A 15,931-nucleotide genomic window follows, 5' to 3' on the forward strand; every position below is an offset into this window, starting at 1 on the left:
ATTTGTTTCCACTAAAATAACTAAAAGATGTTAACTATCAGCAAAACTGCATAAATGCAGTTTGATTTAAATAGTTTTAAAACTTTAATTTGTGTTTTATTTCTATATTGATACATTTATTCTAATACATAACAAGGATACTGGATTATTTTTGGCAATAAAGTAAATGTATGGCACAACTGTTATTTATAGTCCGCATATTTCTTTGTCTTGTGCCTTTGACGGTGTTAAACATGGTGTCACGTGGACAGGAATATGCATATGTAGCGCCCCTGCCCTCTTAGATGCGTCTTTACCTAAGCTGTAAAGGGTGGAGCACCGGGTTCTTTTATAGGTTGTCTCTCGACTATATATTTTCAGCCTCACCTATGATACCACTTTTAGAGAGATTAAAGTTCCCAAAGTAATCTAATACCCATATGCAAAAGAGTTTTTATTTATAAAACAAAAAAACAATATAGAATTATGCGTTTTAGCAGGAGGATATCAAAATATCTACAAAACACGAGTATTACGATAACAGTAACGTTAACGTTTCACACCTACTACGACATATACAACAAACACCATATAAACTGTGGGCCCACTCACACCATAACCACCCTCATACCCACTCCCGATGCAGGCCTGATTCGTGGCTTGGGTGCGTAGAGGCCTTAAAACACTATTGGCCGCTTCACTCTCCAGCGAGCTAAAAAAAAAAAAAAAAAGACAACAGTACCTATATTCCGTCCTCGTTCGTCACGAAGCCCGACAGTCTCACCAACCGTCGTTCGTCCCTCGAGGCCGGAGGAACACCCAACGCTCCCGGTGGCTGGGTGCGCTATCCGGTTTTTTTTTTTCTCGTCCCTCGTGGTCAGAGGACCTGTGAGCGCGTCCGGTGGCTCACTGATCTCCTCTTCCTTCCCACGCGGGATACTGACCACAGTACTATTTTACTACTACTAATCAATCAATCCGTCCGAACTTCGCACACAGCGTGCTCAGACTGAAAACGTTAACTCTTACTCGTTGTCCACGAGTAAACGAATAATGGAAAAAATAAATAAATCAAACGAAATCTAACACCTCAACCAAACTCAAACGCTTCTACGAGAGTTTTGAAGTTAACTAAATGATTAAATAATAAATCGATAGATGTCGATTAGAATCTACCGGCTGCTCACACTCGCTCCTCTTTTTCTGTTCCTTATCCTTCTCGGGTTTCTTTTTATATCCCCCTTCCCAAACCAATCAAGTATGACTATACCTATAAAGAAGGCGGGCATTAACTAATTAACCTCCAATCAAAGGCAATCAACCTTGGCAATCAACTGTTGAAAACCACGTTTTGCTCAAGTACACCTCAACCGATCCTTAGCGTTTCGTACAAGATCTTAAAGGGACATGTACTTATAATAAAAACTTTTTACAGGCTTCCTAATACACATTTAAAAATATACATATAAACAAAATTAGGGTTCTAGTAACTAAATTTTAACAACCCTTACAGGGGTTACACATACAAATGATATGCAGATGAGATTATGCATAATAAACTAAAGTGTTGTAAGTGCCATAATATGGTGATTTCTGGGAGTAGTCAAGGTGGATAGGCAGGTATACACAGTCTTCCCCTAACTGGAATTTATAAAGGGATTTTTGTGCAGGTTCTAGTGTGCGCCTGGTTTTATAAACCTGTAAACGTTTGTGCATTTGTAAAATTTAGCTTTTGAGTGTACGTACACTTTTAGGATGAATCCTTTGTAGAGCTTTATATATGATATTCAGCTTGGAGGTTTGTACTTGGGTTGCCTTTGCGTTATGGGATTCCCTTGTTGTTGTCTTTGCAGAAAGGGGTTTCCCAAGGGTTGTTGATTGGCTGGAAGCTCAGTGATCGTTAAAGTCTTGGGGGCCAATGATTGGGCTTTGGCTGGGGAAGCGGAGTGGCAGTCTGGTTAAAGTTTGACGCAGTGCAGTCGGAAACTTAATTTACACAAACTCCTGTGAAAAGAAAAATAAACTTGAGAAAAGCAATAAAAATAACTAGACAAACTCTAGTGGACTAACACATGAATTTTTGCATTGAACGTACAGTTAAGTATGTAAAATGAAATGTTGGTATAGTGTTGGCAAAATGTCAACACTGTACATGTCACGGATCTGCCAGGTTCTGCTACCACTCAAACACAGCGATCTCCCTCACCTGAGTTCTCACAGATACAGCAGGCAAAACCTGCAGTTGGGGAAACAGTGATCTCAGACACAGTGGGCAAAACCTTAATTTACATGCACTTTCACAAAAAGAATCGAAACTACAAAAAAGCTAACTAATGACTAAAAGTATACTTAGTAGAGTAGAGCTAGATGTTAAAATTACGGTAACAGAGTAACTAAAGTCAGGTTAAAAGCACAATTCTGAATCATGTTCTGAGCGCTTTAGACACAACAAAATTTGTGTTTCAACCAATAGATATCGTGAATCAGGCTTTTTGGCTCTCTCCAATCACCAGCAGAAGGCACCCTCACCCGAGTACTAACCATCCAGAACTCAATTTTCCAGAAACCTTGTACCTGTGACTAATCACCTGCACAGGTGTTCCCTATCAGCTTCCCTACTGTGCTCAGATACTCACTCATTGCGAAGTATTGTTTTGTCCAGGCTAACACTACTGAGCGGTTTGTCCTGTTTTATTTGTTGTTATTGTGTATGACTTTGGACTGTTTAATCACTTTTGATTCTCTGCTGCTTACCCTTGTGATCTCGTTGCTTGGAACTCTGTTTGCTGCTTGCCCAGACCTCTGTTCGGTATTGTTTATGTCTCTGGATAAACTCTGGTTTTCCTGTCGTTGTGTACTGAACTCTGCCTGTTTGAGTTTTCTTACCTTAATAAAATGCTGCAAATGGATCCACAAACCTCCAACTCCTCATTACACAAATGGTACAAATTTTAGAGGTGATTGGGTTCCCAGGCAGAACCCCATGATGTCAGTAAATGACATAACATCATAAGGACTGACTGAAAGAGAACCAAGGTTTTTATGACCAAATTTGTATAACCCTCATCAATCAATTTGGATGACATATAGCACGTTACTCTCTCGAATATAACTAATTATTTTTTTAAAATTCATATAATTGTCCTCTTTCCCCTTTGCTGCCATTCACTATATTACACAAAACAAAACTAATGCTGCACCTGTGTGAGACTGTAGTACTCAGTTTTGTTTTGTTTTTGTTTTTTTTTGCCAAGTGGCCTTTATTTGACAGGACAGTTTTGAGTAAGCAATAGAAATAGGATGAAGGGAATGTGTATCAGATAAGAACTTTAAGCCAGGACTCTGGCTCTGATCAATGGAAGTGCTGTTGCCTACAAAGCTATGGCCATAACATACAATTTTAACAGTATTGTGCAGAATAGTGTGCAAAACAAATATAATTCTTTTTATATAATTTTAAGTTTAGTTGTTCCTGGATAATGCAAGATAACTGTTCCATAAAAATGAATAAAACATTCATAAAACAAACAAACATGTACAAAATGTTATTAAGGAAGCATTAATAAAATACAGTGAATGACTGTTTAATTGCAATTGTGGAAGGTTTTGTGTTCTAATATGTCCATTTTGTTCTACTTGGCTAAGCAGTGTTTTTATATATATATATATATATATATATATATATTGTGGCGAGGCAGAGGAAGCACAAGAGAAACAGGTGAATTGAAACCCCCGGAAGGTGTATTTATTAGGCAACACACGGTACGTGAGCGGTGAGTTCGGTGAGTCCGATGAGTGCAGCGGTGAGTCCGGTGAGTGCAGCGGTGAGTCCGGTGAGTGCAGCGGTGAGTCCGGTGAGTGCAGCGGTGAGTCCGGTGAGTGCAGCGGTGAGTCGTCTTGGTGCTTCCCTTGCTCAGAACAGTGAGGGAGTCCACAGTGAGGCAATAGGGGAATTAGCTCAGGTAGGCCCGTCACGGTGTAGCTTCTGGGAGACAAAGAGAGAGACAACAGGTTAGCGTGCAGTCCGGAGTCTCGTGGCTCCCTGAAGCCGCCGCCTAGCCGGGCTTATCTGGTCCGCGGCTGACGAGCTCCAGGTGCGGTGAATCCGTCGATGAGTGGCTGGTGCAGGTGTTCCAGGTTTGTTCCCAGGGCAACGCTGATGGATCCTCGGGACGCTCATCACACTCCCCCCCAAGCGCTGTCCTGGTCCTGGTGGAAGAGTGATGAGTAACTTCTGGATGATGAGTAACTTCTTAATGTTAAATTCTGAAAAAACAGAGGTGCTAATAATTGGACCTAAAAACCCCACAAATAATAATCTAGAACACAGCCTATCACTTGATGGCTGCTCTGTTAATTCTTCATCGTCAGTGAGGAACCTAGGTGTGCTGTTTGACCGCAATCTTTCCTTTGAAAATCATGTTTCTAGCATCTGTAAAACTGCGTTTTTCCATCTTAAAAATATATCTAAATTACGACCTATGCTTTCAACCTCTAATGCAGAAATATTAATTCATGCGTTTATGACCTCAAGGTTAGATTATTGCAATGCTTTATTGGGTGGTTGTTCTGCACGCTTAATAAACAAACTTCAGCTAGTCCAAAACGCAGCAGCCAGAGTCCTTACTAGAACTAGGAAGTATGATCATATTAGCCCGGTTCTGTCAACACTGCACTGGCTCCCTATCAAACATCGAATAGATTTTAAAATCTTATTAATTACCTATAAAGCCCTGAATGGTTTAGCTCCTCAATACTTGAGCGAGCTCTTATCACATTATAGTCCTGCACGTCCGCTGCGTTCTCAAAACTCTGGCCATTTGATAATACCTAGAATATCGAAATCAACTGCGGGCGGCAGATCATTTTCCTATCTAGCACCTAAACTCTTGAACCATCTCCTAACTCTGTTCGGGAAGCAGACACACTCTGCCAGTTTAAATCTAGATTAAAGACACATCTTTTAACTTAGCCTACACATAACACACCAACACGCCTTTTATTATTCAAATCCGTTAAAGGATTTTTAGGCTGCATTACTTAGATTTGCTGGAACCGGGAACACTACTCCTAAAATACGATGTACTTGTGACATCGTAAAAAGAATGGCATCTACGCTAATATTAGTCCTGTCTCTTTCTCAATCTGTTTTCAGTTTGTATCCAGACTAGATGGTGGATCAGCACCCAGAGATTATGTTCATCAGAGACCAGAACACCTAGATGCGCCCCGTGGACCAATCACCAGATCCTGATGCACACACACACGCACACACTAAGTCATTTACACTACCTGACACAGCAGCGTTTAAAATTGAACTGGAAGTTAAGTGCTGGGCGTCCGGTCAGAGGAGAACTGACCCCAACTGAGTCTGGTTTCTCCAAGGTTTTTTTTCTCTCCATTCTGTATGCATGGGGTTTTGTTTCCTTGCCGCTGTCGCCTCTGGCTTGCTTGGTTGGGGACACTTAACTTCTAGTGACTATCGTTGAATTGACTACAGAGACTGTCTCTGCATTTAATAAGAAATTGGTCACTCTCGTCATTATACATCCCTGTCATTATACTGTACAGTGCTTTGATGCAACCTGTGTTGTTAAAAGCGCTATATAAATAAAAATGATTGAAATGATTGAAGAGGCAGAACGTAGTAATGGGGAAATTGGGGGTGGGTGGGGAGTGACCCCTGACAGACCTGCAAAAGCCGACCACATCTGAGATAGGCCGTCGGCTGCCCTAGCGCGGTGTTGCATGTCGAAGTGGAAGTCCTGGAGCGCGAGGAACCAGCGGGTCATCCTGGCGTTTGTGTCCTTGGCCCTGGCCATCCACTGAAGGGGTGCGTGGTCGGTGAGTAGGGTGAACTGCCGGCCCAAGAGGTAATACTGGAGCTCCAGGACTGCCCACTTGATGGCTAGGGCCTCCTTCTCGACCGCGGTGTAGTTCCTCTCGGCTGGGGTCAGCTTCCTACTAATATAAAGGACCGGATGCTCCTCACCCTCCTGGATCTGGGACAGCACGGCTCCCAGACCCACATCACAAGCATCCGTCTGTAGCAGGAAGGGGCAGCCGAAGTCCGGGGCTCTCAGGACAGGGTCCGAGGTGAGTGCGGCCTTGATCCTCCGGTACGCTTCCTCCGCGTCGGGGCTCCACAGAACCCGTTCAGGCTGCCCTTTCCTGGTCAGGTCTGTCAGAGGGGCGGCTATGGAGGAGAAGTCGGGGATGAAACAACGGTAGTACCCAGCCAACCCCAAGAAGGCGCATACCTGGGTTTTGTTGGTGGGTCTCGGAGCCTCCTGAACAGCGGTGACCTTGTTCTCTTGTGGCCGGATCAGGCCTCTTCCAACTCGGTAACCCAGGTACTTCGCTTCCAAGAGCGCCAGGTGACATTTCTTGGGGTTGGCGGTGAGTCCAGCCCGTCGAAGATCCTGGAGCACCCTCCGCAGGCGCTCCAGATGGTCCTCCCAGGTCTCCGAGTGAATCACGACGTCGTCAAGGTAAGCGGCGGCGTACTGTTGGTGGGGTCGGAGCAGGATATCCATCAGGCGTTGGAAGGTGGCTGGGGCCCCGTGTAGACCGAAGGGAAGGGACCGGTATTGCCAGTGGCCGCCGGGGGTGGAGAAGGCTGTTTTCGGCTTGGCTTCCTCTGACAGCGGAACTTGCCAGTATCCCTTGGTGAGGTCGAGGGTGGAAATATATCGGGCCTTTCCCAGACGTTCGAGCAGTTCTTCTACACGGGGCATGGGATATCCATCAAACTCGGAGACCTGGTTGAGTCGCCGGTAGTCGTTGCAGAAGCGGAGGGTGCCGTCTGGTTTGGGAACCAGGACGATAGGGCTGGACCATGGGCTCGTCGATGGTTCGATCACCCCCCACCTTCAGCATCTGGTTTACTTCCTCCTCAATAGCTCGCCGACGAGCCTCAGGGATCTGGTAGGGCCGCTGCCGGACGATGACGTCGGGAGGGGTCCGGATCTCGTGTTGGAGGAGGTTAGTCTGCCCGGGCGCACATCCGAGAACTGCCCGAACACATCCGAGAACTGACCGACCAGATGTTGGAGTTCCGTCTTCTGTGCGGGAGCCAGCAGGACATTGGTGTCGACGAACGGGCCCTCCGGGATGGTGAGGGCGGAGAGATGCTCCCTAGTCCCCACCCACTTCTTCAACAAGTTGATATGGTATGTTTGCTCAGTGCGTCGACGGTCTGGTTGGCGGACTCGGTAGGTAACCGGGCTGATCTTTTCTAGAACGGTGTAGGGGCCCTGCCAGGTGGCCAGGAATTTGCAGGCATTGGTGGGGACTAGTACCATGACCCAGTCACCGACCTGGAATTCTCGTGGCTGTGCAGGGCGGTCATAGTGCTGTTGTTGTTGCTGTTGGGCCTGCGTCATGTGCTCCCGCATGAGGGGCATCACCCATTCAATCCGGTCCCGCATGGCTTGAACATGTTCCACGACCGACCTCTGGGCATCCGGCCGCTGCTGCTGCTGCTGCTCCCAGGCCTCTTTTGCCATGTCCAGCAGGCCTCGCAGCTGTCAGCTGAACAGCAGCTCGAACAGGGTGAAGCCGGTGGAGGCCTGGGGCACCTCTCGCACCCCGAAGAGGACGTAGGGGAGCATCTGGTCCCAGTCGCGCTTGTCCTCGGAGACAACCCTTCTCAACATTTGCTTTAGCGTCTGGTTGAAACGCTCTACGAGCCCGTCCGTCTGGGGATGGTACACGGAGGTGCGCAGCTGCTGGATCCGCAGCAGCCGGCAGAGGTCGGCCTTCACGCGGGACATGAACGGGGTGCCTTGGTCGGTCAGTATCTCCCCGGGTATCCCCACTCTGGTGGACAGGGTGAAGAGCTCCTGGACGATCGCCTTGGCGGTGGCTTTGCGGAGTGGGATGGCTTCGGGATACCGGGTGGCGTAGTCCACGATCATCAGGATGTGTTCCTGGCCACGGGCAGACCTCGGCAGCGGGCCCACCAGATCCATCCCGATGCGCTCGAAGGGCACCTCGATTATCGGCAGCAGGATAAGTGGACTAGGGGGAGGTGGCCGGGGCGAGGTCTTCTGGCACTCGGGGCAGGCCTGGCAGAACCGTCTTATGTCTCCGTCGAGCCCCGGCCAGTGGAAACGGCCCCGGATCCTCTTGATGGTGTTGGCGGCCCCGAGGTGTCCTGCCAGCGGGTGAGCGTGGGCGAGCTCCAGGATGGTGTCCACTTTCCCTCGGGGCACCACCAGGAGCCGTTTCTCCTCCCCCCTCCGCTGGGCGACACAAGTAGAGTAGGCCATTCTCCACAATGAAATGCGTAAGAGGATGGGGGCCGGGCCGTGTCTCCTCTCCATCTATGAAGTGAACCTGGTTCCAGCAGTTCTTGAGCCGGTCATCTTCACGCTGGGCCCGGCCGAACGAGCCCCCTCCGACTACCTGTTGGAACACATCAAAGAACACATTAGTTGTAGGAGGGGAGGACTCACCATCTCTTCCACTGGCCAGCTTCCACCTGCGGTCGTCAAGGTGATGAGGCGGGTGGAAACTTTCCTGGTGTCCCCGTGGACGCAGGTTAGTGGCAGCCGTTTCCGCGGTTCTGTGCGTGGGGGTAGGAGACGGGACTGGACCAGGCTGATGGTACTGCCGGAGTCAAGGAGGGCGCTGAACTTCCGCCCATTCAGGCCGATGGGGATTTCCGGTGTTCCGTCCAGGAGCCAGTGTTGAGCTAGCCGGGTAAGTTCGGCGTACACTTCGTACACTCAATACACAACCATGCACAATTTTAAATGAAAAAAAAAAAGTCTATTGCTTCAACAACAATTTGAAAAAAAGTAAACTTCTTCTCTCTCTCTCTCTCTCTCTCTCTCTCTCTCTCTCATGCCTCAGATCCTACTGCCATTTAAAATGTGAAAGAGAGCTTCCCAGGTGAAAAAGTGCACTTTCATAGTATAGCATATTTTCACATTGTTTTTACTTTTTTTTTTACAAACAAACTGTTCTTTAGTAAACTTAAAATCACCAGTGTACTAAACTGTGCTATTTTGAGTCCTGGTCAGAATTTGTATATTGTTTTGATTCAAAATACAGAGCATTTAGAAAGCATAAGGGACTGATGTCATACATCGGTGTGCACACGCAAACAAAGCCAAAACCTATATTTTAGGCAATATGGAAATACAATACAGTGTCCCGAAAAAATGGCACGTATGATCACCATACATGAATATGACCTAACATAGCACTTTTAACATACTTTGTCTTTTTTTAAAAAAATGTTTTTAGTATTACACCTGAACCATCTTTCATACAGTAGTACATTTAAGTGGTGACTAAATGCATTTTTTAAAAGATGAGTTTACTGATCTTAAATTTATTTTTAGTAAGTACTAAAGAATAATTTTAGAGCACTTTTAGTACATTATAGTGTACTTTTTTGCCTGAGATAAATCAAGCTGTTCTCAAAACTCATAATTATAATAAATTAAAAAGAACACATTGTAAGCATGTACAGTTTTGTTTCATTCCCATATTAGACACCAATAGAGGAATTTTGTTACAGCACATGTACCAGGGTTCACACGTTCAGAAGAAATAGGGAGTTTACAAGAGACAAGAGGAATCCCGGAGTTGCGCTTTCCACAATTATGGCGCTTTAATTTTTTTTATGTTTTTATGTGCTCTTAGTCCACTTCGTGTCCAAGCTCTGATTAAATATGAAGGGTCCATGGGCCATAAATAAATTTGCATTGTGCTCCTCCTTGCATCTGCTCCAATGCAGAGAGATAGGCTGCAATATAGGTAGGCTGCAGTAACTGTTTATGATAGTTATTTTAGCCTGCTGAATGGTCCTGCAGTCTCTGTTACAGGCACAAGACACTGCTATCTGTTAAATATGCATCAACATGTCCATCATAGATTTGATCATAGACAGTATTTTCTTGGAACTCGAATGCACAATATTTAAAAACACATATCAAAGAGCAGCCTGAATATTACTGGTTTTCATTAAAAAAAACAAAAAAAACAAAAAAAAACCAAACAAAACAACAACATACATTGGTTATCATCCTCAAATTTTTTTAAGGCTAACTTATCAAAGGTCAAGGAAAGTAATTAAGTTATGTCATGCATGAAACTGGCTGCTACAATAAAATGGAACTCCCATTTATCATTTTGATACTTACTGTAAGTGGGGTTGTAAAATTTATTACAGTATGCATGAAAGCAGTAGCACTATTTAGATATTGCTGTCCATGTCTTTAGATGTCTATGGTTGTTGCTAACTACATCTACCTCATCTATCTGGTGTAGTAGTCTGGGTGTACTATCCTGAATTGTTCACAGTGATTAGAGAGACAGACTAAAAGCAGGCTGAGGTTATAATATCTATGCACAACTCTCACATAAACACTCATTTGTAAAGAAAGATATCAAGTTGACAATCTATTAAACACCTACATCCTCTACTAGGGCATACACTTAGAACTTCTACTTTTTTACTGTATAAATATATATTGTTAAACCAAGTGAGAATTAAGGTATCCTCAGCAAAAATCAAACACTTTTAACTTGTGACTGTTTCTGAAAAAGGCATCAAAAGTAGCACCCCTATTGATGTTTGTTCCAAACTGGAAATCAGTGAAACTAAAGAGTGTTAACAAGTGAAAGAGGGATTTGCAACTGTTCTCTTAGGGACCATTCACACAAGATGCAAACTATAGTTTGAAAGCAGCCAAACAGAGGGCAATTGAATGGATCAGAACTGTTTGTAACACAATGTGTTAGACAGAAAACATTTATGTTCAATGACAAATATATACCATACATTGTTGTGTTATTGTAATCTTTTTTCTTCTGGGGGCAAGAAGTGTCATTAAACCACACCTTTTTCCCGTTATCTGGTTACGTGTAAGCATTTATAAAATGTGACTTGCTCAACAATGTGCACATGGGAGTACAATGATTTACAATGATTTTCAATAATAAATCATTAACAAACATTATCTAATACTTACAAAATCTGTATTTTATACATATTCACATATCTAGAAATGTGAAGTAATGTGCTTGTTAATATTCACTAATAACTGTATTAAACATTACCTAACAATTAACAGGTTTAGGTTAGAGACAGGTTTGGTGGTATGGGTTGGTTATTGGGTAAATGTCCAGATACAATAAAGACAAAAATATAAATAAATAAATAAATAAATAAATAAATAAATAAATAAATAAATAGATAGATAGATAGATAGATAGATAGATAGATAGATAGATAGATAAATAAATAAATAAACATGAATATGTTTATGATGTTTTACAAAAGATGAATATCCTCCACTTTAGAATGAAGGCACTAATGATTAGCAAATGGATATAAACATTTACAATTGATGAATACTTTCCAAATTTGGTTAACAAATATTCAATAAATACAATGTGCAAATAGTCTACAAAAGATTTCTATACAACAAAGACCAAAAGCCTGCAAATATTTCAGTTAAAATCATTTGTAAATATTTAAAATGCATTAAATATTATAATATTTGTAAAGAATTTATTAATGAAGCCTTTAATCATTGTAAACCATCTATCAAAATAATTAAAAAAAAACATTATCATATAAATAAAAGGTTTAATGACATTTTAAGCATTTCAATTTACAAAATAAAACAATAACTGTTAAATTGATTAGTGAACATTAACAAGCACATGATCTTATATGTCTAGATAGGTGAATATCTCTATTAACTAATGATTAGTTAATCATATTATACAATTTTTCTAATGATTTATTAATGAAAGACAAATCAAATTGACAATACTCGCTAGAAATTAAGTGTCCCCAAGAAGTCTTATGTGAATGGCCCTTCATCATGCAAACATTTTATTTCATTCTGAAATAATTTATTGCAATGTTTTCTGATAATGTGTGATGAGCAGATCAAAACACCAGCAGGGTTTTCCTACTCCATAATGCCCAGGAAGTAGCACATTAGCCCACTATACATTTGGCTCCTCATGGCTTGGTTTTCAGCATTTAGCATTTGTTCTTAAAATGCATAGTTTAGACCTATGTGTTGTAGTATTAATGACTAAATGCTGGGCCCTATGGCAGAGATATTACATTTAAAAACTAAGTCTGTGAATTCATTTTGAAAAAATTACAGAGAGAGCATGGACTATAGCCTTCTAATAATTGTAAAATCTCAATAGTCAAGAAATGTGATGAGATTTTGGATGAAATGTGACCTGGGCACTTTTCTTTCCTCTGAGATTCATTTTAGTTCTTATATTTCTCACTCTTTCAGTATTTTTTCTCTCTCTGACTGCTCTCTGACTTTGAGCACACACCTTGTATAAAGAAAATGATTGCTGTGAATAGCTGCGGTCATGCAGATGTTTTGGGGAGATCCCGAGATTTGGAGGTACACATCTTTAGGAACAGGAAAAACCCTGTAAAACCCAAAGAAGGGTGCTAGTAATCCAAGGCAGTTCAGAATATATTAAGTAAGACAATAAACTGGATAATTTTGGAGTTCTACTGTAATACACATCATTTTTGATTCCAGAAGAAACACAGGAGTTGTTTTTCAGTTGTTCCTATTTTCTTTCCAGGTGAGTAGAGGTGGACACATACTGATGGACTGGAGTGGCAGTTCCATACATCACAACATGTTTGAGGGTAGGGACCCTTTGAGAGTGTTTGTGTCCAAATTTAGATACTGTTTAATTGTGCTATCACACACAAACACACTGCTCTTGCACTCTCTGTGCACATGTTTGTGTGTGTTTGTGTCTGAATGTGTATGCTTCTGTGTGGGGGTAGAGGGAACATCTTAACGGCTGCTATTCTTGATGGCTTCCTTGGCAGCTACAATCAGCGGAGTCAAGCTGGAAAGGGGCTTTGCAAGTTTCAGGAACGAGTGCTGTGAAAAGAAAAAAATACATTTAATTTTTATATCCATTTTGATTTCTATATTCTTTAAAATTTTGAGATCCTGCAATCTGCAAGTTTTGCAACCATTATGACCTTCCTTACATTTCCATGCTGCCCTTATTTTTGCCTTTATTTTAAATCTGGGCAGACTGTCCTTTTTATAATTTGTTATAACATGCATGTGCTATATTAAAAGTTATATTATGCAATTACATTGTTTTCTATATTTTATGATTATACGACCTATATTACCTGAATACAAGAATCAGAATCAACTTTATTGTCAGGTATGTTTACACAAACAAGGAATTGGTTTTAGTGACAGAAGCTATACAGTGCAACAGGATGACAAGACAAGACACAGATAATAAAAAGAACTAGAAAGTACATTTCCTGAAGAAAATGTGAGTGGTGCTTGCCATGGCAAAACTCACGCTCGGTTGCTACTTACTATTGAGTTGTCATCATGAATGAGCATGTAGCTAGTCACTGTTAGCATGTAGCACTGATAGCATCACTAACATGTCTGAAGTCCGGTTTGCTCTATGTCTCTATCATGCTTATCAAGTGACTAGCATGTCGCTAGCATGATTCTAGCATGATTAGCAAGTGACTAGCATGTCGCTAGCATGTTTCCAACATGATTAGCAAAGTGACTAGCTTGTTGCTACCATGACTAGCATGATTAACAAGTGACTAGCAAGCTAACACAACACAGGTTGCTATTTACTATTGAAGAAGAACCAACTCCCATGTCTGTACGATGTTCTGATGCAAAGATATAGGTCTTGCTAAAAGGTTGCTAGGGTGTTTGGTTGCTAAGGGGGTGGCTCGGCAGCTATCAGTCATTATAAGATATTATAAAGACTGCTTGTCAGTATGAATGATATAAACCAACCCCTATGTCTCTATGACTTTCCGATTGAAAGATATGCCTGTTTGAGTTTGGGTTACTAGGGTGTTTGATAATGGTTGCTAAGGCGTGGATAGGAGAGATGTCTATGGTGACTCAGGATTGGCTGTTTGCTGCCCAGAGTCAAACGAGTCCACCCCCATGTCTCTATGACACTCTGATCCAAAGATATCCATCTGAACCATTATAATGGCAGTGTATGGGATCTGTTGCTAGGGTGCTCTAAATGGTTGCTAGAACGTGGCTTGACACCTTCACAGCAATCCCGAGACTTTGATTGGTTAGCTGAGTAAAATGAGCCCACCCCCATGTCTCTATGACATTTTAATGTAAAGTTATTTTGATTGCAAAATTCCTATGTAAATTACCATAGTAGGAAAAACATAGTACGTCTATGGGGCAAATTTGGGGGTCTCTTGCCCCCCAGGGGTAAAACTTATACCCCACTGTGGGGTATATTCTCACACAGCTTGATAAAGTCTTCAAATGTGGTGATTTACAAGTTTGTGCATATTCTCGCTCTGAGCTATGATCCGTCAAAGTTGGTCGCAAGTCAATGGGATTTTTCGGGGTTATTTTTTGCCCGGTGTACAATCTTCGTACACCCGATCGCTTATAAAAGTCATAGCACATTTTTCCTCAATACCCGCACGATTTGACGCCCGTTTCATGGGTCTGTGGCAAAAACTGTGGGATGAGTTACGCGCCGAAAATCGTATGGAATCAGTATGAGGAATAGTAATAGTGTGCTTCGCCTTAAAAGGCAAGCACCACTAATAATATACAAATATACAAAATATAAAATGTACTAAATAGCAAAAACACAATATATACTATAGACATATAGACTTTCAAGTATACAAGGTACATATAATTATGTAAACACAAACCAGCTAACCCTATTTTTGTATCTGTTGGTAACAAGTTTATACAGAGTAAGATGAGATATCAAAACAGTGAAATAGATCAAGAGCAGAGGAGTGGTGCCAAGGAGACTGCTGTTGAATGACTAACTTTTAAATGACTGGGCAAGAACTGGCTGCGTAACGGGAAAGGTTGCTTAAGGAAAAGCTATAATGAACTTAAACGACAGAATGAAGCACTGATTGTTACAAGAAGTAACAGCAATAACAGATTATTGGGAAACTTTACATTCTTCAGATGCAGGCCTTGCTTATTCAATGCCATATTCTGCCTCCATAAGTAAAGTTACAGTATGTCATGAAAAGATGTTAATGTTTTCTGGTGACCCGGGTACTATCTCTGATCAGGATTGGGTTGTTGAAGTGCAAAACTATTTAAATTATACTATTTAAATTTCATAAAAGAAGAGAAAAAAGCAGGCAGAATTTCTCTATGGCCATTTGGAGAGCTAATCAAGAGATATGTTTGCTTTCAGATTTAATGATTTATGGTGCAACTCAATTATGAGATAACCGATTACTGATGATGCATTGATTATCAACAGTTAAATTTAAAGACAAGAAAAGATGTGAATCCTAAGATAGAGGATAGATTAGCGGGACCCAGTGGTTTTTGATTTTGAACATCTCTAGTGGTTATAATCAAATGGAGTTTGCAGAGAAGGACAACTTTCCAGTTTCACTAAATAAAACTGTATCAGTTTTATTGCATGCCTTTTGGATTTTGCAATGCTCTTGGAACGTTTCAACATCTTATTGATGTAATTTTAGGTTACCTACATTTTCAATCTTTGCTTCTATATTTAAATAATGCTGTGTTCTTGCCATCTTTTTAACAAGATTTTAGTAATCTTGGCTTAGTTCTATCATATTTTCAGGAGTGTGAAAGTGAAATTGAGTACATATTCATCAGTTGTAGTGTACTACATGTGATATCCACCGAGGGGGTTGCAACTGATATTATATAATTTTAATATTGTGGCAGTTTTTTCTCTGTGGTAATGGTATTGAACATTGATAAAATTGAAATTGATATTGATACAACAATTAGTTTTTTATTTTATTTATTTGTTTTTACTGAGGTAGCATCCCTGCATGCATTTACTTTCCCTTTGTTTTCACAATGTGGGCAGCTCAGCTGAACTCTTTATTGCAAGGTTTTTGCAAGGGCTCAAGAGGATGGTAAGACCTTAGAACTTCTGC

General features: G+C 41.8%; 1 protein-coding gene across 4 annotated transcripts in view; it reads right to left on the reverse strand.

The window, feature by feature from the left end:
• Positions 1 to 8,903: 8,903 nt before the first annotated feature.
• The window catches only part of LOC122345796 (serine/threonine-protein kinase PAK 3), a 143,188-nt gene continuing 136,160 nt past the window's right edge, over positions 8,904 to 15,931 (reverse strand). For all 4 annotated transcript variants that reach the window (XM_043240265.1, XM_043240264.1, XM_043240267.1 and 1 more), the window contains one exon: positions 8,904 to 12,881. In XM_043240265.1, coding sequence (XP_043096200.1) covers positions 12,869 to 12,881 — 13 coding nt within the window. In that variant the 3' untranslated portion in view covers positions 8,904 to 12,868. The remainder of the gene's footprint in view (positions 12,882 to 15,931) is intronic.

The sequence above is a fragment of the Puntigrus tetrazona genome, chromosome 5 (assembly GCF_018831695.1).
Source record: "Puntigrus tetrazona isolate hp1 chromosome 5, ASM1883169v1, whole genome shotgun sequence".
In the NCBI taxonomy this organism is placed as follows: domain Eukaryota; kingdom Metazoa; phylum Chordata; class Actinopteri; order Cypriniformes; family Cyprinidae; genus Puntigrus; species Puntigrus tetrazona.